Raw genomic sequence first — 24,409 nt, 5'->3', positions numbered from 1 at the left:
CTAGAGAGTAGATTTAAGATTTTTGCATGATGATACAGCTGGTTAGCTGACTCTAGTAAAGTTATACAAATTAGCTATAAAACACACAGAGGGCTTCCCTATATCAAAAGGCTTTTAGGTGACACAACAGAGTATTGCTGAGTTCCTTGGAATAGAAGGACTCCCATTTAAGCAGCAGTTGGGAGGTTTGGGAACAGAGATGGGAGAAGCCCCAAACTGTAGAAACTTTTTTCTCTTCTTGTACAACTGGTGATTAGCCAATGTTATTGTACAGTTTGCTAAGGCTATCATATCAAAGTACCATACTGGGTGTCTTAACCAACAGCAATTTATTTTCTCATAATTTTGGAGGCTAGAAGCCTGAGATCCAGCTGTTGGCAGCATTTGTTTCTTTTAAGATGTCTGTCCTTGATTTGTAGATGGCCATCTTCTTCCTATGTCTTCACATGGTCACTCTGTGCGTCTGTGTCCTAATCTCCCTTTCTTAGAAGGATATAAGGACATCACAGTTATATATATGACCCCATTTTTACCTTATTACCCCCATTTTTACCTTATGCCCCCATTTATAGGTCCTTATTCCACATATAGTCACATTCTGAAGCGTTGAGGGTTAGGACTTCAACATATGCGTTAGGAGGAGACATAATCCAGACAGCAGTTATCAAGTACATTGCTTTCATGAACAATATACACTTGTCAAATAAATCCTCTAAAACCACTGTAGTTTCCCATGTGCAGCAGCTTAATGACTTCACTTACTTGGAGATGGGTAGAGCAGGAAGGAGTGTGTCCATAGCTGAGCTTATCCAAACTCATTTTATTTTTTTAAGCTTTTTAAAAATTTTATTTTAGAGACAGAGTGTGTGTAAGTTGGCGGAGGGGGTAATGGGAGAGAGAGAGTGAGAGAGGGAGAGAGCGAGAGTGAGAGAAAGAATCTTAAGCAGGCTCCACACTGAGTGTGGAGCCCAATGTGGGGCTTGATCCCACAATCCTGAGATCATGACAGGAGCTGAAATCAAGAGTCGGATGTTTAACCAACTGAGCCACCTGGGCACCCCATCCAAACTCACTTTATAGCTAAGCAAACACAGACCTAGAGAGATGAAGTGTTCGATCACTGTCACAGGTAGGTCATGAATAATGATGCAGGGATGCTAACTCATATTCTTTCATGGACTTTCCAAATATGTATTAAACACCTTCCACACATTGGATATTGGGTTAGAGACTGAAAGTAAAAGAACATTCCCACCCTGGAATGGTTTAGACATGCATCAACCCATGAGCCATGGTTAAGCATGTGGCTCTGATCTGCCTGGGAAAAGTGGTCAAAATTTGTGAAGGCTGAACCCCTGTGGGTTTCAGAAAAAATTCATAAGTAAAAAGTTACGGAGTCTTTTTTTTTTTTAAAGTAAGCTCTATGTCCAACATGGTGCTTGAATTCATGACCCACAAGATCAAAAGTCACATGCTCCACTGACTGAAGCAGCCAAGTGCCCCTAAAACATTAGGGAGTCTTTTCAGATATTCTGATTTTAAGTTTCAAGCTCTTCCTTTATTTTATGGTGTCATCAAGTACAGGGCTCTATGGACTTAATACCAATTTTCAAAGAAAGAAAAATCAAACTATGTTAAAGACACACCTGATGTCAGAAATGTTAAAACATGAATAAAGACATTTAGTCTTAAAGAAATATGGCTAATAAAATAGGAAATCTGAAACAGACCATTCTCTTGGTACTTTTGGGGGGCATCCAAGACAATATTGCTCTGTGAGTAATTTGAAAATTACATATATCAGATTTGTAGAATTTTGAATTCTGCCTGGCATGGGAAGTGCTCAATAAATATTTGTAGAATACGTGAATAATTTAGGTTCTTGCCAAAAAAGTAATAGTACCTGGTCTTTTCTATTCTCTTTGACTTTTATATTTGTGCTCCTTACTTCCCCCTTCATTGTCATTTGGTACAATTTCCCGATGGAGTGGCATTAATTCATGCCCTCCATTCACTACGTTTAACCAGGATACATGTTACTAGTGTCTTCTCATTTGGGCAGATTTGCAACTGGGAAGGGGAATGGATTTGGTATGATCCAAGTGAAGTCACGTGGCTACTGCCCAAGCCAACGTGTACCATCCCAGTGTGTGGCAGGCTATATACTTGGTCACTGCTTCACTGACTTGGAAACTAACCAAAGAAGGGAAGGTGAGGAGTCTGTCCATAATTAGGTATCTGGGACCACTAAATTATAGGTGAATGGATTTACATTCTTTAGCGAAGTGACTGACTGAAAACCAACACCAGCTCTGTCCTTTACATCTGCCCCCAAACACAGTCAAGGATAATTTGTCAATTTACAAATTCATTTCAGAGGATGCTTTCCAGCGGGAAAACCTCACTATTCTGTCCTTAGGATTTCAATGTCTTTGAGCTACTGAAGCTTTCTTTGAATTTTATTTGTCTTTGATCTGAGAACCTCTGTGTGCTTTGTAACTATATACAAGATTAAACACTTCCTCCATTTAAATAGAAATTCCAAAGTAGAGAGGTGTAAAGTGACTTGAACAAGCATTTGGCAAGTTGATTAAAGACTGGTTTAGAACAAGGGACTTCTGGATGGGAATGGTATTTTTGTATTTTGTAAATGAACTAAACTTTTTGAGCTATTAATTCCGTTTTGATAGGTCATATGCAATAGAGCCATATGTTTAAAGAGATTTGGACATACTGTGAGTAAAATTATGCTTTGCCACATACTGTAAAACTTAAACAAAAGATGGATCTGACAGCCAAGTTCAGCCTTAATTACCAATATCTGTAATAGAATGATTCCCTGGATTTAAGAAACTCTATTTATAGTTATGGGCTTAATATTTTTCTAATATTCTATAGACCAGTGTACATTTTAATGAAGAATTATGTGCTCCACAGGAATTGAAATCCATGGGGATTGTAATAAAGAAGGCACAGGGTTTGGGAGACTAAAAAAGTTTGTCCTAAGACAGGGTTTCTAGTGTGGTCCCCTCAGACCACCTGCATTAGAATTACCTGGAAGCTTGTGAAAATATTCCTAGGTCAACACCTGACTTATGAATCAGAATCCCCAAGAGTAAGGTCAAGAATCACACAAGTTCACAGTGTGTTTCTGATGCCCAAAAAAGTGTGAAAATCACTGGACTACATGAATGTATTCTAGATTACAGAGTAAAATACAGTAACTATAAAGTAAGCCGAGAACACCTTCCAGAACAAATATTGTCAGGGTTCCTTACTGGGCAAGAATTACACCATATGTTAAAAATTCAATGGAAGATTTGGCTTTTGAAGATGACAGGGAAAATGACAATAATTTAGATAAATTATTGATTATTGGTTGAAAAGATACTGCTCTTAAAGGAAAAAAATGTTTTATGTAAATTTTCCTGTACTAGTTTCTTTATATACTATAAAATGTGAAAATAGCCTTTATGAAAATAAAACAAAAAAAAAAGAAATTAGTCTTTGTTAACTTCAGAGCAAAAGGTATTTCTCAATAGGATTTTCTGGGATTAAAGCACATTCCTTTGAAATTAAGACACAGTAGGAAATGTACTATGTAAAACCCAACTGGCTGAGTATAAAATTTAGTCCCTGCAATCATTTGGCTCTGCTAAACTGAAGTTTCATTTTATCCTATCTGTAAAAAAGGGATTTGAACAGAATTATTTATGTAAGTCAGGTATAAATTAATCATCTTATTTCCCTGTCTAAAGCCACTCAACATGCAATGATTCCCTTTATCTCTAAGGACACAACTCAAACTCTTGTAGAGTGGTTATAGGCTTCTTTCTCTGGCCACATATCTTTCCTGGTCCCCCAGGTTTCCCTTTCATTTTTTGCTCACTCTGACCTCTCAGACATCACTATTTTTCCCTCTGCTAGGACCCTTCCCTCCCTCTCCCTTCTACCATGAGCACTTAATATGCATTGTGGCATTACTAACAATGTCATTACTGACAATGAAGAAATGTGGCACATTTAAGGTGGCATAATTTCAAGGTATAGAACTCAGGTCACTGTGAGCAATTGGGTGTAAGGAGGGGTGATAAGGTAAAGGGAGAAGTCAAGGATGACGCTCAAATTTTTAGCCTGAGGCGTGCCTGGATGGCTTAGTCGGTTAAGCGTCCAACTCTTGATTTTGGCCCAGGTTATGATCTCACGGTTTGTGAGTTTGAGCCCCATGTTGGGCCTTGCAAGGTGGAGCCTGCTTGGGATTTTCTTTCTCTGTCCCTCCCCTGCTTGCATTCTCTCTTGCTGTCTCTCAAAAAAAAATAAACATTTAAAAACGTTCTTTTGGCTTGAGAAATGGAAGAAATGAGGGCTAATTACTACAAATGAGAATGATTTCAAATGAGAAAAATAGAAGCAATGAGTGATTATGAGCCTCATTTTGTTCATACTAAATTTAAGAAGTATATGGGGAGGATGTTAATATGGAATAGAATACAGGAATCTGGAATTCTGGAAGGGGGTCAGGGCTAAAGATAAAGATGATACTTAGAGCAACAGAGGTAACAAAGTCCCTTGGGAAGAATGATGGAGAGGAAGGAGGAAAGGACCACTTGGAGGCCAAGAGGAGGAAAGTATCAAACTGTGTTAAAAAGAAACGGGCTTGGGGCGCCTGGGTGGCTCAGTTGGTTAAGCATCCGACTTCGGCTCAGGTCATGATCTCACGGTTTGTGAGTTCGAGCCTTGCGTCCTCAGGCTCTGTACTGACAGCTCAGAGCCTGAAGCCTGCCTCACATTCTGTGTCTCCCTCTCTCTCTGCTCCTCCCCTGCTTGTGCTCTGTCTCTCTGTCTCTCTCTCAAAAATAAAAAAAAATAAAAAATAAAAAGAAAAGAAACAATAGGCCTAAAATGAGTCACTTATGCTAAGCCCGATCAAGACTTAATAACCTAATTGCCGTTTCAACCTCTCCCAGGAGTGGAATTTTAAACCATTCAGTCTGGGATTTCTTGATCAACACCAGTAAGGTCATCTGCAATATCTGTCTGAGGAGACCTCCTGCCTCTCCCCCTGAGGGAAGATGACCTTGCCTGAAACGTTTGCTAATAACTTCTTTGTCTTGCAGCTGCCAGCAACCAGAAGCCCCCCCCCCCCCACCCATTTCTGCCTATAGAAGCTTTCTACTTTCCACAACTCCTTGGAGCTCCCTTCTATTTGTTTGAATAAAGCCAATTAGATTTTTAAGCTTACTCAGTTGACTTTTTGGTCTTTAGAGGAAACCAGTGAGGAAGGAGGGAAACCGGGAGAGTGGTACCCTAGAGCCAAGAAAGGAAAGTGGCTCAAGAAAGCGGGAGTGTCAATTCTGTAGAAGGCTGCCAATAGCTGAAGTAAAATGAGGCCTGTAAATGACCAAAGGCTTTGGAAACATGGAGGCCATTAGTGACACTGACAAGGGCAAACATGGTGGAATAGGGGCAAAGTTCATACCGTGTGGACCACTGGAGAAGACAACATGAGGAAGTGGTGCCCATGACCATAGAAGATCCCTGAAGTAGTTTTGCTGAGATGAAGAACAGATAAATGGGGCTGTATCATGGTGATATTACTGCTGGGAGATGTAGACCATGTTAATGTGATAAGAGTGATTCAGGAGAGAGGAAGACATTATGATACAGGAGAAAGATCCTATCTGCAGGATGAGGCCCTGGAGGGGACAAAGTAGAAGAATACAAGCTTGCAGAGGCCAAATGGAAGGGCTGGCCCCTGATTGCAGCTGGGAGTGCTCATCCATGTTAAGGCGGAAGGAAAGGACTTTGGCATGTGCTGGTCTGTGGACGGCTTTGATGTGGGGAGATGGGATGCTTCTCTTTTCTCGCGGATGTGCTGAGCTGAGAAAAAGACTTTACCAGAGAATATCCTCAGGTAGTAGAATTGCCTGAGTCCCCTTTTGCAGTTTGCCATCATGAATTTAAAGTAAGACAAGTCATTTTATTTGGGTCTTTTTCCTCCAGGAAATTTCAGATGCTACCTTCACCTTGACGCCCCAATTCCTACCCTGCTTTATCTCGGTGTTATCAGTCCTGCTCGATGGCAGTTCTGTGGGAAGCTGTGCTGCTCCTCCAAGTCTAGATTTGGTGCTCTCTTGTCTCTTTTACTCTTGTTACAACCCCACCGTAATTATCCACTGACTCCTGTCTCCCTCCAGAATGTAAGCTCCCATTGTCCAGGGATTTTCAGCTATGTTCTGAACTCTAACCCCAACTCAAATACGCAATAGGTACTAACTGAATAAATATGGTCTATACGGCAAATATCAATCTCCCCAATTTCCACGTCAGCAGCAAGAATATTTACATTAAATGTCAATTAAAAAGAATTCTTGCCTATTTATTACCAAAGTACAGTTTCCTTAAAATGTATAGTTCAGTTTCATCTTGCTGCAGTTCCCAAAGTCACTACATATAATTATATATAAGGCAACTTTATTTTTAAAAAGGGATTTGCATTTTATTTTTTTAAAGATTTTATTTTGGGGGCGCCTGGGTGGCTCAGTCAGTTAAGGGTCTGACTTCAGCTTGGGTCATGATCTCACGGCTCATGAGTTAGAGCCCTGTATTGGGCTCTGTGCTGACAGCTCGGAGCCTGGAGCCTGCTTCATATTCTGTCTCTCCCTCTCTCCCTCTCTCTCTGTCCCTCCCCAGCTCATGCTCAGTCGCTCTCTGTCTCTCAAAAATAAATAAACATTAAAAAAATTTGAAAAAATGCCTTTATTTTTAAGTAATCCATATACCCAACATGGGGCTTGAACTCACAACCCTGAGATCAAGAGTTGCATGCTCTACTGACTGAGCCAGCCAGGTGCCCCTAAAAAGAGCTTTGCATTTAGCTGACTTCCTTTTAACTCTGCTCTCTAAAAAATGGAGAATAAGGGGGAAAATTATAATGGCAAAGGTTAGAGAAAAAAAAAACAAACAAGCAACAAACGTGTATTTTAAGTGCAGTGTAAGAGACCTACACATCATATTTTATCTATTGGTTTTCTTTTTCAGATTAGAAACAAACAAGTTTGAGGAAAAATATGCCCCCATATTTCCCACAAACATTTGTACAGGAAGGGGAAACATATCTTTAGTGGCATCTCAGAATGGTTAGGAATATTTTGAGAGGATATAACTTAGATTTAAAGTTAGTTTTAATATGAAGACTAGATTTAACACAATCAGAGACATGGGCCTCAGTGGTTTTCCCTTCTCCGTTGCTAGGTAATCGACATGTTTTTTTCTCTGATTGATCATAAGTCATCACAGTGACTTCCCCAATCATTAGGCACTGCAACATTTTACAAAGATGCAAGAACGCATTTACTCTGTCATGCAATAATCTTCGTAATACCTAACAACATTGAGATGTATCAGTTGGTGCACTAATTATTAACACAAGAAAGTCCTATATAAGTAAAACATACAATGAATAATATGAAGCTTGGGGTGATAAAGTAAAACTTACATAAAGTCATAGAGCTGATAAAAGGCAGAGTCTGAATTCAATTCTGATCAGTTGGTTGGCCTCTAAGTGTGACAAACAGGGGAAGCCCCTTAGGATGTCTAAGGTCCCTTCCAGTTCTAGTATTTTACAATTTCTAAAGAAACAAAGAAAATTTTCCCTGCACTTCTGTCTCATCTTGAACGATTAATCCCATTATCAGCTGGGAGACAAATCAGAATTTTCTCAGCATCTCTCCTGTTCTCCAGATGTACACATGTGGACACAAGCTTTACACACAAGAACTCAAAAGAACAACCTTTCCTTTGAGTAGTAAGAAATGTTATTTCCATATATTTTACTGCCTGAATCTCTGCTTTAGAAAGGAGAATGATTAAAAACAAAAAGCCAGGACAAATGTCTTAGAGATGCTGATGAAATGGGTGTTATACGAGCGTGAGTATTTGTACATAAAACCTAAATCTGCACTATTTTTCGTTAGTTCAAGTTTTTAGTTTCTAGTTACTAGGTCATGTACTTGTCGGAAAGGTAAAATTTTTTTTTTTAATGTTTATTTATTTTAGAGACAGACGGAGCACAAGCAGGGGAAGGGCAGAGAGAGAGAGAGGGAGACGGAACCTGAAACAGGCTCCAGGCTCTGAGCTGTCAGCACAGAGCTCGACACAGGGCTCGAACCCACGAATCATGAGATCAGGACCTGAGCCAAGGTTGAACCGACTGAGCTACCCAGGTGCCCCTCAGAATGGTAAATATTTGTTTCAGTTCTGCATAATGCTGATTTCACTCTTGCCATTAATTTAACAGTTACAATATGACCTCTGCATTTAACTCTGTAATCAGCAATGCACATCACCAGTCAGATGAACATTTGACACACTAGATGGCATGCATTACTTAATTACAGAAAGCATATGTAACAACAAATATTTGTATAGCGTGTTACTCAACAAGACTTCATTGTAGGAATGAACTCATCTCACAGGTGAATCAAAGAGTCTCAGAAAGGTCAGTGACCTGTCCAACTTTGAACTGCCAGTAAGGGGCAGAGTAGCACTTGGAACATACTCGGAGACTTCATGAATATAAAAACACTGTGTTAGGGATGATGTGTTATTACCTCTCGGAAAGACAAAGGGGGCGCCCGGCTGGGTCAGTTAAGCCTAAGCACCTGATTTCAAGTCAGGTCAGGATCTCATGTTTTTTGTTTGTTTTTTTTTTTAATTTTTTTTTTTTTAACGTTTTTATTTTTGAGACAGAGAGAGACAAAGCATGAACGGGGGAGGGTCAGAGAGAGGAGGACACAGAATCCGAAACAGGCTCCAGGCTCTGAGCTGTCAGCACAGAGCCCGACGCGGGGCTTGAACTCACGGACCGCGAGATCATGACCTGAGCCGAAGTCGGCCGCTTAACCGACTGAGCCACCCAGGCGCCCCAGGATCTCATGTTCTTGAGTTCGAGCCCCGCGTCCGGCTTGCTGCTGTCAGTGCAGAGCCCACTTTGGCTCCTCTGTCCCTCGCTCTCTGCCCCTCCCCCGCTTGCATGCCCTTTCTCTCAAAAATATTTACTTTTTTAATTTTTTAAATTAAAAAATGTTTTTTAAATGTTTATTCGTTTAAACATTTAAACCTAGAGAGAGCGCGTGCATGAATGGGGGAGGGGCAGAGAAAGAGGGAAATACAGAATCTGAAGCAGGCTCCCCAGAATCTGAAGCAGCACAGAGCCTGATGCAGGACTTGAACTCATGGACCACAAGATCATGACCTGAGCCGAAGTCGGATGTTCCACTGACTTAGCCACCCAGGCGCCTTCCCAAAAAATAAACATTAAAAAAAAAAAAGACAATTGGAGAATACTAAACAGTCTTTTTACTCTTTCTTTCTTTTTTTTCCTAAATAGTCCTAAAGACTGGTATTGGGATAATAAATCCTTGGCTCTAGAACACCAAGTGCATCGTGCAGGTGAGAATGCAAAGTCTAAGTTGGACAAGAGTGACTAGAGGAAATTGTAAGACGTCCAGGTGAGAGGGCTATTGTAGCACAGGAAAAAGAAGGGTGAGCAGAGAGGGAGGCCAGCAGAGGTTCATCTGTAACACAGGGAGGTGAAACGAATGGGTGACTCGGCTGGAATGCCCTACCCTTGCCCCAGCAGGTCAATGTTCTCGGGCTCTGTCCTCAGAGGCTGACTGACCTTACATCCAAGTGCTCCCTTGCCTTCTAGCTTCTGGCTGGTTCTGTGAACGAGGACCCTTGACAGAGATGGAAGGGATGGAAGGAAAGTCAAGCATTGCCCTCGGCGCTCTCCCTGTGAGGTCTTCAAAGGTCATGACTTTTCTCTAGGGCTCCTGCCTTCCATGACTGCCCCTCTCCAGGTGACAGTGTCCTTCAGGCCTCTACCCACCCAGGTGCATGCACCAACCCCGTGGTCGTCCTATCCCCACCCACATCTGTGGTATCAGTCCTCATTATCCCAGTGCACATGCTGCTGGAACCCTAATACATTCTGCAAGACTCCTCCCAGCTGTCACTCTGCACGTGATGATTTTCTAAACTACTGAACTTGGTTTGCTTGTTCTTCTTTCTTGGCTTCTTCACATGAGGTTCAGATGGTGCACAAATTATTAACCTAAGAAAGTGCTTCGGGTTCACTCCATTTCCTTAAAAGTATAACTGTCGTCCACAATCACGAGAGAGAAGCCAGAAGTAAGTAAAATAAGGGCACAGCTTTATTTCTCTACAAGGCAGTAAGTACACTGTCATATCAAAGTTCAGTGCCGGCCATCTTGCACCAAATGTTCTTAAGGCAGCAACTGGCTATAGACCCCAGGCTCTCGACCCCAGCTGCGAACACAGGTTCTGTGTGGCAATTCTGAGACCTTACACTTGGAAACCATGGGGGACGCTGATCAAACACATAACCCCTGAATTAAAGAACAGTTAGGCTGAACTCAAAACAAAACACAGAACATCAACAACACAGATCTCCCAAAAAAGAAGTAAAGAAGTGCAATGCGAGTTCTTCTAAACCAACAATAACCAAAAAAATAAAAAATAAAAAAAAAACAAAAAACCAAAAAAAAAAAAAAAAACCAATGACATCAACAAATGCAAAATCTCCCAAACCAGTTTTCCAAGGTATTACAAAAGGAAAAAAAAGTACATATATATATATAAAAAATTAACAAGTCTGAAATACTAGTGCATAGTCAATTACCTAACACCAGGTTTCTTTTCTTTCCGTCCAAAGCTCTACTGCCCCTCTGATACTAGCAGCACGTCTACAGGCTAAGACCATAGCAGCAAAACACATTTTTCATTTGGCATTTACAAAATTAAATTACTGAATAAAAATATAATTTTTTATAAAACTATTTCACACAGTAATAATTTTTAAAGCAAGCTGACAACAACAACAACAAAAACTCATAAAATGGTTTAGTACAATAAATGTACCTCCAATGTTATTAACCATAAATGAGCATTTACAATCTTGATTAATAATCCCATGGTATTAAGTCAACATTTATAGTAATGCATTGTGTTTAGTGATTGAGAAAAGTGAAATATTGGAGTACCTTTTTTTTTGTGTAAAAATTTCAACAACCCCATCACAGGAAAAAAATACTGGTCTGTGGGATCCTCTAAAATACAGATAAATCATTTTATGTTTAAAAAAATCTGCATTAAGATATTAACAACTGACTACAATTCATTACCTAATAATTTAGGTAAGACTGTTATTTATTTATTTATTTATTTATTTATTTATTTATTTAAAAAATTCCTTTTAGTCGGGTGAAATCCCATAAGATTTCATCCACCTAAATGCACTTGGTGCTGCTCTCAACTGTTGTACCACAACAAAAATAGGTTCTTCTCCCATTCATGAAAAGTTTCATGTGAAGGAATGATATATCATCCCAAGTCAACTTTTGAAGTGTTCTGAAAACCATAATGCTTGTCTGGAAACGTCTCACATGACCAGAGTCCGGGTTGAGAAGGCATTCACATATTTACGAGCTTGACCAGAAGCCGTCATCTGATCTTCTGTCTTTCCACAGGATGCGGTCTCCCAGGCACCGCTACAAGGCTAATGGGGGAAAAAGAGGGCAATGGCAAGGTCAGACAGGAAACCCATACTTGAGCCCACAAAGGATTCCCGATCCCAGCAGAACCAGCATAGAGAATTCTGACCTCGGGATGGCAAGAGCAGTTACCAGGGAGCCTTTGTCAGATAAAATCTTAACCCTCTGCCCCCCAGCATTCGGACGTGCTATTAAGGGCCAGATATCATTTATTGCTAAGAGAAAACCCCACTTCAAACGATACCATAATCTACGGCTGCACACTTCCCACTTTTGTCTCTTGGGCGATTTTACAACGCTGGAGACAGAAAGGAGCATAATTCCCCCAGGTACCTAATGTGTCTCATGAAGCAAACTGGTGAGTGCTTCAGTCCTCTGAGTGAAGAAGCTCCTGGAGGTGCTGGAATCAATTAACACCTACTAAACATGGTATCTATTTTGTAGATACCAATTAAGTATCAATTAATTTAGAAATATCTGTTCACCAGGATAGACACACTGGAAGATACAGATGGAACTAGTATCTAATAGGCAGCCAGTGTTTGGCACTTCACGGCCATGATCTCATTTACACAGCACCACCCCCCTGAGAGGGAGGTACGTTCTGTCTTCAGTCAGGCAGGAAATGGAAACCCAGGGTGGAGATAACCCTCCAAAGCCTCACTGAGGGTGAGGAGTGGAGAGGCTCTGCACCCAGGTTTGTCTTCTGCACAGCCCTGGCTCTTGCCTTCCCTCCATACTGCTTCCCACTGAAATATGTGCTATTTATGCTCTACGTAGTTCCCAAAAGGATTTAGAATAATTACAATATAAATATAAGATAACAGGGTTTAAACAGTGGGCAAGGCAGGGTCACAGGGAAACGGGGAAAAAATAAATAACACGATGATCTGGGTGAGATTTGTACGTAAAACACTTGTCATGAGGTACAGCGCACCAGCTGGGTGTAAGCCTCAAGCTGGTCTCTGAGCTGTCCAGCCGTCAACGCAGAGGTAAACAGAAACTCAAGCAGATGTAAGATTTGGGGTCCCTAAGCTCAAAACTAAACCAGCGGTTTAGTCAAAGCGCAACTATTCCCGGAATTGACGTCTAAGAGCGATTCTTCCATGGGACAAAAGAAGACAGGAAAGGCCTCTCTGCTCTCTAGAGTGTCCTTTAGGGGACAGAGTGAACAGATGTGGAACAGGAGGAGTAGTAATGGGCAGGGTAAGACGTTGGTGGTGCCCCGCCCAGGTGAAGAGAGGGTGGCACCACGAGGAATTGCCTGGGAAATGGCAAGAAAAGGCAGATTCATTTATTCATGTTTTAAAGTTTATTTATTTATTTTGAGCGAGCGAGAGAGAGAATGCCAGCTGGGGAAGGACAGAGAGAGAGGGAAAGAGAGAATCCTAAGCAGGCTCCGTGCTGTCAGCGCAGAGCCCGACGTGGGGCTCGATCCCAGGAACCTTGAGATCACGACCTGAGCTCAGATCAAGAGTCGGATGCTTAACCGACTGAGTCACCCAGGCGCCCCGAGAAAAGGCGGATTTATATGGAGCAGTGAGAAAGAAGGAGTGTACCTGGGTGGAGAGAGAGCACAAAAGAACCAGGAAGCTGCAATTTGTACATTGCTTGTGGGAGGGACCGCGAGACAGAAAGAGATATAGTGGGTCAAGTGCAACATTTAGCAAGTGCCACCCATGCTGCCCAGTGTCTCACAGGTTTCATCTCCTTTAATTCTTACACAAAATACCTGGGGCACAGGTGGGAGTCAGTGCACCTGTTCTACACACCGGCCAATTTTAAAGGAAGAGAGAATTTAGGCAACATCCTCAAGGACACCCAGCTAAGAAGTGATGAAGCAGGTCCCTACTGAGGGTAAGATGCTGCTTCCATTAGCATCCTCCACAGTGGAAAACAGTGGGGGCGGCTCAGTGGACTTGGGATTGCAGGAAGAAGCATTTAGATGGGCAGGGGGAGTCGAAGTCATCAGACTTTGTAGCAAACAGGAGTAATTCTGAATGAATGTGGTATTTGTCTGGTGATGGGGTTTCCCAGCCTAGTGGCTGGAACAAAGTTGCAGTGACATAAGGCTTACGGTGCCACGTTTCTAAATTGTGAGCTTTCAGAGGACGCAAACCGGCTTTCTCGGCTTCTGCCCAGTCTGCCATGCTGTCTCACCACCAAGGCAAACTTGTCCAAGTTTACATATGTTTGCTCTGAAGGCTCAGAGGTTCAACACATAACTTGAAATACTACATAGCAAGACGGATTATTATAATATTTTCCTGGAGCTGTGTATCACAAAGATGACAGGTGTTTTTTTGGAGCAGACTTCTGCCACTAGGTCACATTTAATCTTTTCCTAGACAAAATCACCAGGGTCTTTGAAATAGTTCTGAATAAATGATGTTTCTCTAGGTTCAAGCAAGTGGACTAAAGGTCCATATTTCTCTAGTGTATATCTGCCCATACAGAGTTCATATTTCAGTTGAGTTGGCTGCCTACGTGTTTTTGCTAAATTTTCAGTGCAGCACTGAAACACCCAATTGACACATGACACCCAATTAAAAAAAAGGAAAACGCTGATGCTACCGTTTCAATTACTGAGCTTGCATCTGGAGTCACTGTCGCAGTGTGACATATCACTACTCAAGAGTGAACAGGTAAATATGGCAGATGTCTCCATGAAGTACTGTGCAGTGCTCAGAACCGATGATGCACACAGAACAAAGTGCATGGATCTAAAAAAACAGGTGAGTAAAGGGGCGCCTGGGTGGCTCAGTCGGTTGAGCATCCAACTCTTGATTTCAGCTCAGGTCGTGATCCCAGGGTTGGGAGATCAAGCTCTGTGTTGGGCCTCGTACTGAGTGTGGAGCCTGCTTGGGATTCTCTCTCTCCCTCTGCCCCTACCCCCTCCTCACCTCAAGTAAAAAAAATAAATTAATTAAAAAACAAGTAAAGAAACAGCAGAAGGAAGTATCTTCATATACTAATATCTTATATGCAAATCCAAACTACATAAAGATACATACAAAACCCAAAAATACATATTTTGAGAGAACACATGCGAATGAATGGAGTGGAAAGGAGAATGTAAGTTGAGGTTGGAGATAAAAATGAGAAGAAAGGACAAACGTTTCTATTTTCCTCTGGTTAAGAATTCTTCTACTTTAGTGGTGCTTCAATTAATGCAAACTTAATTTGCGAAATGTGTAAATCAAGTATCTTAAAATACTATGTGAAAACAATCTCGTGTGAATACAATACCATGTCTCTTGGTAAAAGTCAAATTCTGATCCTTGGCCATACAGTACTTAAGTTAACGCAGGATTCCCAGAATCTGTTCAGGAGAACTGAATACTGAGTATTATCAGTTTCATATATTCTCAACTTGAAATTTGACTGTGTTCTTACTGGATGGCCCACATGGCCCACCACTTTATTCATGTTTGCCTCTTTCTCCAGGGCCAGATATTCAACACAAGATCAGTATTTTTTTTTAAATCATACATTTTTAATTAGTCTTTTGAGGAAACTTTTCAAACAGTCAACTTTTCCTAAGCCAAGAATGGATGTTTCCAAGAAACAAATCGAATTCCAGAAAATGGACCATCCCGGGGGCATATGCGCCTTGGAGCTCAGAGTCTCAGGAGGGCAAGCCCCTTGGAAGACCTGAACCTCCCAGCGTGGACAAATGCCAGGACCCAGTAGTCATTGTGTGCCAGCTCCTTTTCTGCACTCTGTGAGTACTCCTTGCAACAGTGAAGAAAAATCCAGTCAGAACAGACACAGACCTATACGGTGAGAGTTGAAGCAGAGCAGAAGGTCAAGGACTCAGGTATGAAAAGAAGTGTTCAGGTCCAACAGCTGAAATGACAGTGGCCTCCTCTTTTGCTATTTCCTTCTCTCTCCTTACCTTGAAACCCTGGGGCCATTGGCCAACTTTTCAAGCAGACAGAATAGTTTTGACAAAGGGGGATTAAATGTCTTTGTGCTAGAAGAATATTTTTTAATACTGTCATCTGTTATCTTTGTGCCTCTCTATTCCTTCCTAAATTTTAGTTTCATTTACACTAAAGAACTGATAAGAATTAAGGATTTCTGTCCATGAATTCTTATGTGAATGCAGACCTGTCACTCTACCCTAATTCATTTCAACATTAATAATCCTAGGGAACATTCTCCTCCTCTCACCTGACAGTCACCTTGTTTATCCTGTAATGTGCCTTTAATTGCTCCCGGGCAGAAGTGAACTGCAAACAGACTGTCAAAGCTTTAAAGGGGATATCCTGCTAGGGCACTTTAAACAAATACTGGGATCCTTTGTGGAAAACAGAAGAAATAAAATGAGTCAAGACCATGTCCACAGGTGGTGTTCTGTCAGAATTAGATTATCTTCACATTTTCATTTGGAATATAGTTTTTTTTTTTTAATCATGCTGAACAACTGCTGTTATTATTATATTATATTGCAGCTTCACACAATAGCTGCTCATGTCAAAAACCTTGGCAAGGTATGCATTTTACAATTTGCAGACCTAATAAAAAATTTGCATAAGTCATAAAAAATGATTTTGTCAAACCAAAGCAACTCGTGAGATGGCATTGGATTTTTCTTTTGGTCTGTTTTTAAATAATAAACAGATATGAATGGTGTCCCAAAGAATAAGGATAAAAATTATCTGATTATTCTATTTAACTCACCTGAAGAAAATGCTTACTCTGGACTAAAATTCTAAAAGTCAGAATTCATTCCCCAAAGAGCATCTTCTAAAGATGTATCAATTATAAGAGATAATGTAAAAATCTTGAAAGCTGCTGTATCTTAAAAGTCAGAGATAAACCTGAGAAGAAATGTAAGGCAAGGTCTATGGCTACCCAACTTTTCTCATGCACGACTGCTTCCCTATGTCTGCACAAAACAGTGGAATGCCCCCAATTTCGGGATTTTTAACTTGTCATAGAAAAGAGCCTTAAAAACTAGAGAATTAAAGGTCCAGACAGTGATTGGAGGTTACCCTATCCACCAGTGCCTCTACTGCCCACCCAAGCCTAAGTTAACTATTGCTAATGTGGACGGACTTTTCCCCAGTCCGGAGTTTGTCCTAGATGTCTCCGAGGGTCTCTTCATCTCACATGTTTACAGACTTTACACACAGCTTATGTCGCATAACCTAGGGTGTCACAATTTTTGGAGAAAATAGTTCTTTCCTTAGTGATACATTAGTTCAGACTATTAAGATTAAGACGAGTGCCAAATTTCTCTAAAGCAATTCTATCTTTGCTGTCCCATGGAAGAGTCAGTATCATAGCGTTTTCCAAGGCGAACCAAACAAAAAATCTACATCTTGTAATGTCTGGGGCAGGGCACTCTGAATTTGACCTTGATATATTTTCTTCCCTCATTTGGCCTTTCCTATTACGACCCAAAAGCTGTACACAGCAAACTTGCTTAATTTATAACATATATTGAAAGCAGGTCGCTGAAATACTACCAACAGCTACGTGAATTCTTGCTGGGGCAGGTGGAAGAAAGTGGCCCAAAGGGAGAATCAAATGAGTCCAGGGGTATCCAGGAAAGCAGGTCAACAACAGCACACTACATTAAGAAATGCCCAGAAAGACAGATGTCACATGTAGACAGATGGTTTCCATGTCTGTTGACATGCCAACACAAGTAGCAGAAAAATAGAGAAAACCAATCAACCAGATGTTTCATCCCCATCAGAGATCTGACTACCTTTATTTCAGGCATCAGTTGAGTCAGCTATCTCTTTGGGTGACCCACTGACACACTTCTGTGAGAGTGGAACAAGGAATGAGAAAGAACGTGCTAGAGGAAATAGCACACCACAGGGCAAGAAGACTTGGCCAAAGATGAGGCCTCCTTTCTGAGAGACTGCGCACAGCTTTTGCCTAATAATAGATACCACCAATGTACATGGACAGCTGTGCTGCCATTTTGGAACCAATATTATATCCATTTCCACTTCCTACCAGCCTTGTATGATGAGAGGAGGACATACTATACTACAGTCCTCAATTTATAGATGAGAACATGTTGTCCTGAAGAGGTCAATGAATTAAGATCATGCAATCTGAAAATGGTGGACTCTAGAGTAGAACCCAGATTTCTCTTGCCTGCGTGTTAGTTTATTGTGCTCTTCAGCAATGTGATCATACCAAAAGGGTTTGCCCTATTTAAAAATTTTTTTTCATTAACAATTCATATAAAGATAGGAGCAATCAAAACCACATGGAATTGAAAAAGTGAGTTTCGTTTGCTTGCAATATTTTAAGATTCTTTGATGTTGTGCAAATGTGTTTAAATAATAATAGCTTAAGAAATTCACTTAAATTAAACTCACTGTTTTACAAAAGTAAGGCCATGACAAGCCAAGTCAGGAAATTAAAATTTAAGGCTGTCATTCTGTGGTTACAAAAAAGAGGAAAGTGAGTGAGTAAAGAGAGCATATGAATACATCTTTTACACTCGGGTCTTAAATAGGAATAAAAGGAAATTATAATTTAAGAGAAAAATACAGAAGTTCAGTAGGCTTATAACTCAAGTACAGTTTCGAATCTGCCAATGGAAATGTCTACCTCAAGAAATGTTTATCAGCATAATGTATTTATTTCAAAATGGAAAGCAAATGGAAAGCATGCTGAAGAAAATAGGCAGCGCTTTTCTCCTTGCAGAGGAGGGAGCTTTGTGTGGGTGTGTGTGGATGTGTGCGTCTGCCTCAGGCTCTCTCAGGGTAACTTCAGAATCGTGTTCCACCATGAATCTCTTTCCTGTCCCAAACTGCAAGTTTTCTAAGCTGGATTTTATTTCCCTAAACTTGATAATCTGATAATTTTCTAGACTCCATCCTCTACCCCTACACAACATAGGAAAAATGGTACAATGGCCCAATGTGAAAATCTCAACATATTTTGAGCTACATGAAAGACACAAATATCAAAAATGGCTCAGAACATTTTTATTATAAGAATCCCTGTTTACTGTTACAATTTAAAATTAAAGCACCTTTGAAACAAGAAGACATCCAACAATTATAAGATTGTGCAGCTGCTACAAATTCCTTTTGGAAAGAGATTAGCATAAATCATTTTAAAAACAAATAGAACATTATTTGTGCATAATGGCTAATATAGCCTCTATGTAAGCCTTATAATTTAACTGTAACTCAGAGTTCTGAGTTACTAAAATTCATTATTTCTCAAAGAAAACCCACATAACACATGGATATATTTGGCACCCTGATTTTGGTCTCTATGTACCGTTTCCCACGGAAAGGATCAGAACTCTTTGGGGAAATGGTTAATTCCAGGAAAAGAGGAAGGAAATGTGCCTATTAAGTAGAAACAGAATAAATTAAATAAAATGGAAAATTCTGGCTATCACATTGGACAGGAGCATACTGGGCATTTAAATCACTGCAGAAGTTCTATTGGACAGCATTGGTCTGAGATTAAAAGAGATTTAAGAGACAAAAAGCAATGTGAATGGGGCGCCTGGGTGGGGTCAGTTATTAAGTGTCCAAGTCTTGATTTTGGCTCAGGTCATGATCTCACGGTTTGGGAGACTGAGCTGACAGCATGCAGTCTGCTTGGGATTCTCTCTTCCTCTCTCTCTCTGCCCTCTCTCCCCCCAGAATAAATAGACATTTTTTAAAAATGCAATATGTGAAATTGTTTCAATCTGACCAAATAATAAAAGGATTCTTTTTTGAATTAATGGGGAAACTTAAATACAGACTGAGAATTAGAATATTAAAGAATTATTATAAATAACAATGTGTGATGACAGTTATCTATGAAAACAACCTTATTTTTGGAGATACATCTGGAAGTACATATGTGAATAAATGTCATACTGTCTGGAATTTTAACATGCCTCATAAAAATAGATGAAGTAAATATGGCAAAATGTAAATAATTGTTAAATCTAAATCACAGAATATTTTCTATACTTCCATGTATGTTTGAAATTTGTCAAAATAAAATGCCAATTCATAGCTTCTTGCATTTGTAGTTTTAAAATATTAAATGTAATTTACACATATTTATGTATAAGCATGTGCATTTCTATGTACACCAGAAGCTAGAATTGTGCAGCTCCAGTATATTGGCCTCAAAAATAGTAATTGCTCTGTCTAAAGCGTGATTGTCATAATTAAGCCAGGGATGATTAACACTGAAATGACAGAACACAGAATTACTAGTCTTCAATAAACTGTTCTTATACCTAAGTTATTTAGACTATTGGATGGATAGACAATCCAACTGCCCTGTACAAGTGGCAGATATTTTATATTTTAGAAGTATCAAATTTTGGGCGCACCTGAGTGGCTCAGTCAGTTAAGTGTTCAACTCCTGATTTCAGCTCAGGTCGTGATCTCATAGTTCATGAGTTTGAGCCCCAGGTTGGGCTCTGTGCTGACAGTGCAGAGCCTGCTTGGGATTTTCTCTTTCTCTCTCTCTCTCTCTCTCTCTCTGCCCTGTCCCGTCCCTACTCTCTAAATAAATAAATAAATAAACATTAAAAAAAAGAAGTATCAAAATTTAAAAATATTTTATGAATCATATTTAGTTGTTTTAATTAAAAGCACTATGATAAAAATATCTAGAATGGCTAAAATCCCATTCAACATTTGATTTAAGTACGAAGTACAAAAGTGACAGGTTACTTAAGTACTCTTAAAGTGAATAGCCAGATCATGTAAGAAATGCATCTGTTCAATAATACTGTTCATGACAGTATGAGAAATTTCATGAGAAATGAGAAATCTGCCTGATTAGGTCAAATTGAATTACCAATGGAAATATATGATAAAGCAAAACTTCTAAACAAAACAAATCACATAAAAACCTATGTAAATATTGTTGAATCAGGATTATATGAAATATAAACAGCATCTGTTTAAATATTTAGATTCACTTGATCAATTTTCCAATATTTATCACAGAATTTAAAACATTTTAGAAATCACATACTTCTATGACCTAAGAAGCTAGATCTCCATGACACAAAACAATGGAAATATGTGGTGTGTGTGTACTATTAACTCATTTAATGAGGATTTCTTAAAATGAATTAGTTATCTATTGTAGCAGATTAGTAAGATATATTTAAGCAGTGTAAATCAATAAGCCCTATAGTACAGACAGAAGCACTGACTCTAAAATTAATTTTTGGATCTCAATTATTCCATTTAATGGAATTGACGAGTCTTGCCTTCACAGCATGATGTATGTGAATGGCTTAATCCCAATATACAGATATTAGCAATCTGTAGAGTACCAAATATGACTCCTTTATATGGTAGAAAATATAGATTAATAAAACAGGGCTACTACTTAATTTTGAGTTTCAAAGATAACTACTATTTCCATTAAGTAATATATAAATATGCTGAGAATAAAGTTCCATACTGATCATTTTTATGAAATGCAATAGCACTAAGAACTTTAAGATAAAAAATTAGACAACTTACATAGGTTGAATCCCAAACTAGGTTATAAAATATATGTAAGGTTTACTCTAGCTTACTGTACTAACAGCAATAATCAAATTCTGTGTTCTGGAAACCAAGGGCCAAGTTTTTAGGAAAGGAAGAAGGAAAGAAAAACAAAGAAAGCATGGCCTTTTTGGAGCCAGGATCAATGCAAGGTAAAATTTTGAAGGAGCTGACCCTTGCCTTGACATGCTTCTAATCTGCTTTCTGTGTCTCCCTTCGACCTTGGTGGAATTCATTCTCTTCCTCCTGTCCCAATTCTTGGTGATACTCTGAGTCTTTCCACAGGTGACCTACCCAACCCTGACTAACTCAAGAGCACTCCAGAATCCCCCACCTTAGGCACTGGCTTTCCCTCTTCTGTGTCCTACACTCCAGTCAACCATCACCTCTCACCAAAGTAGCTGGACCAGATAGAAGCAACAGGAAAGCAACCTCATTGAATTAAGAAACAAGATGTGCCTGCCTATAGCCCTTCCAGCTACATTTGCATTAGTTAAAAACTATAATGCCAGATATCAAAAATACTTAAAATGGGGAAGTTTTAAGATTCTCACAATTTGCAGAGAGAAAGCCTGCCACAATGATGGGGAAGCCCTTAAAAAAGAAAAGAAAAAGAAAAAAACAGAAAAGAAAAGAGAGCAAGTTCTCAAAGCAAGCCAACCTAGTTCAGTGCCTTTAACTCTTAGTACAAACAGCACTTTCCCCTTCAGACTCCAGGTTCTCTTTATGCTCCAGGGTTTATGAAGTTTCTCTGGGTGTAGCTCAAAGGGGTGGTGGGGGAAGTGAGCTCTGCAGGTGGCTGGATATCGGGCTATTTAATGTTGGGAACCGCTTTAAATAATTTAGGGGAGTAAATTTGCATTCTTATTTACATTTGGCTCAGGATTAATCTGGAATTTGCTGTATTTCATCAACATACACATACTTCAGAGTTACAAGGGAAATCTCTTTTGATATTAAAACCCAGCAGCAGATGGTCAACTGCAGATTAGCCACACAACACTGGCAGCTGACTTTCTTATTCTGATAGTCAAATATATTGTAATTCTTTTCCAACCAGCTAATTTCAAACTTCATCCAAAATTCGAACAGTGCCTGAGTTTTGATGGCTTACTAATTGAGTGTAAAAAATAAAAAGTTGGAAATAAAAAGAAAACTATACCAATAAACTTTGTATAAACTATTTAAGAGAGAAGAGAGAAATATTGACCGACATGTAACCCATGATCTCGCCCTCAGTCACAGTAAGAAATGTGTCACTTCATCATGTTTTGGAAACCTGCTCTAATAAAATGTTCTAGTATGTCTCAGATGACTGGCAACAGGGAATTTTAGGAGATTTTTAGACATCAAGAGTTGTTTAAAAGCTATATCTATATCTGTATCTAAAGTCTTAAAAAAAAAAAAACCCTCAAGATGACAGTGTTTCAGTGAATGGCTTTTAAGACACCAATGTTGGAATAGTAATTACCTGCAAGGGACTCGCCAGGGACCTGTTTTTAGGTACTGTAAATGCTTTGAGAACATTGTCTTCGTCTTCTGATACTGGCGTCATTAAAACGGAACTTGTAAGAATATTCTAAAGGGAAAGAACAATTTGAAATTTAAATGAGAGTGGAGAATATGAGAGGCGACACATTCCGACACCATAGACAGGAGATTATTATGAAGTGATACGTATGAGCAGGAACAAAGGCAGGGATCTGCCAGAAATTCTCTTCTCACCGAGCTCCGAGAAGGCCTTAGCTAGTACTCACCCTAATCCCATCGTGGCACACACCACTACAACAAAAAGCTTTGGGTCCTAATATAGTTCTAGGTGGGAGATGGGCACTCAGAAAATACCTGCTAAAGGAATCAGTAAATCCATACTTTTGAAAATGAAAGATCTACTAAGCTCTAGTTAGCTATTTATTTTATACATTGGTATGGAAATATTTTAGAGTTATCAATTAATGGCAGTATAGTATGATGGTTAAAAGTGTGGAGTTTAGGGGTGCCTGGGTGGCTCAGTCAGTTAAGCATCTGACTCTTGGTTTCAGGTCGGGTCACAATCTCACAGTTTGTGAGTTTTACCCCTGCATTCGGCTCCTCCCTGGCAGTGCGCGGCCTACATTGGATCCTCTCTCCCCCTCTCTCTTCCCCTCCCCCACTCATGCACCTGCTCTCTTTTTTTCAAATAATTTTTTTTAAACTATGCAATTTAGAACTAGACTTTCTGAGTTCTAACTCTGAACCATCACTTATTAGCTATGTAGTCTTAAGTAAGTGACTAAGCCTTCCCGTGCCTGTTTCCCAGTTGGTATAATGGTAATGATAATGTTACCGACTTTGCAGGGCTGTTGTGGGGCTTAAATGAAGTAATGCATCTAAAGCGTTTAGAAGAGTACCTACCACTTAGTATATTCTGAATAAATATCAGCAATTGTTATTAGCTCTGATTCTCCATGAAGGACAGCCGTGCATTATTTAAAAATTTTTAAAAAGATTAACACACACAAAAAAATTACTTAGTGGTAACTAAGTGCTAAAAAGAAAGGAGCTCTCAAGCCACGACAAGACATGGAGGAAACCGCGTATTACTAAATGAAAGAAGCCAATGTGAAAAGGCTCCACACTGTTTGATTTTAACTATATGAAGTCTTGGAAAAGGCAAGACTATAGAGATAGTAAAAAGATCAGTGGTTTCCAGGGGTTGGCGAGGGAGTGGGGGAGTGATGGAGGGATGAATACGTGGACCAGAGAAATTTTAGGCAGTGAAGCTACTCTGTACGAAACTATAATGGTGGATACATGGCATAAATTTGTCCGAACCCACAGAATGTACAGCACCAACAGCAAACCCTAATATAAACTATGAACTTTGGGAGATAAAGGGTCAGCAGTGCTGGTTCATCAAGTGTAACGAACGTACCACTCTAGCGGAGAATGTTGATAATGGAGAAGGTTATGCACGTGTGGGGACAGGGGTATGTGGAAAATCTCTGTATCTTCTGCTCAACTTTGCCATGAACCCAAAACTGTTCTAAAAAATAAAGTTTATCTTAAAAATGGTGGCAACCAAAGTAATGCAATAATAGGAACAATAAAGGGCATCTACTATAGATGCTGACGGGCATTATGTTAGATGCTGCACAAAACCAAACAGGAGACTACGTAACAAGGAGAAAATACTACATTTGGGAGACAGATAAACAAAGGAGAAGAAAATGCAAAGATTAACATTCTGTTTTCACGGAAATACATATCTTCACGCCACGGATTTTTTTAAGTGGCAAAGACTCTCAAATCATAAGAAAATAAATAATGAAAACAACCTGCGATGAA

General features: G+C 39.7%; 1 protein-coding gene across 2 annotated transcripts in view; it reads right to left on the bottom strand.

The window, feature by feature from the left end:
* Positions 1-10,857: 10,857 nt before the first annotated feature.
* Positions 10,858-24,409, bottom strand: part of MYB (MYB proto-oncogene, transcription factor) — a 33,377-nt gene continuing 19,825 nt past the window's right edge. The window contains exons 15-16 of one of the 2 annotated variants that reach the window (XM_042939895.1): positions 22,554-22,661; positions 10,858-11,581 (exon numbers count right to left, since the gene is read on the bottom strand). In XM_042939895.1, the coding sequence (XP_042795829.1) occupies positions 11,465-11,581; positions 22,554-22,661 (225 nt within the window). In that variant the 3' untranslated portion in view covers positions 10,858-11,464. The remainder of the gene's footprint in view (positions 11,582-22,553; positions 22,662-24,409) is intronic. The other variant, XM_042939894.1, reaches the window with a different exon arrangement.

This window comes from Panthera leo, chromosome B2 (assembly GCF_018350215.1).
Source record: "Panthera leo isolate Ple1 chromosome B2, P.leo_Ple1_pat1.1, whole genome shotgun sequence".
Classification (NCBI taxonomy): domain Eukaryota; kingdom Metazoa; phylum Chordata; class Mammalia; order Carnivora; family Felidae; genus Panthera; species Panthera leo.
Note: the sequence above shows the minus strand (reverse complement) of the source record. Positions and strands in the feature narration are given on the sequence as shown.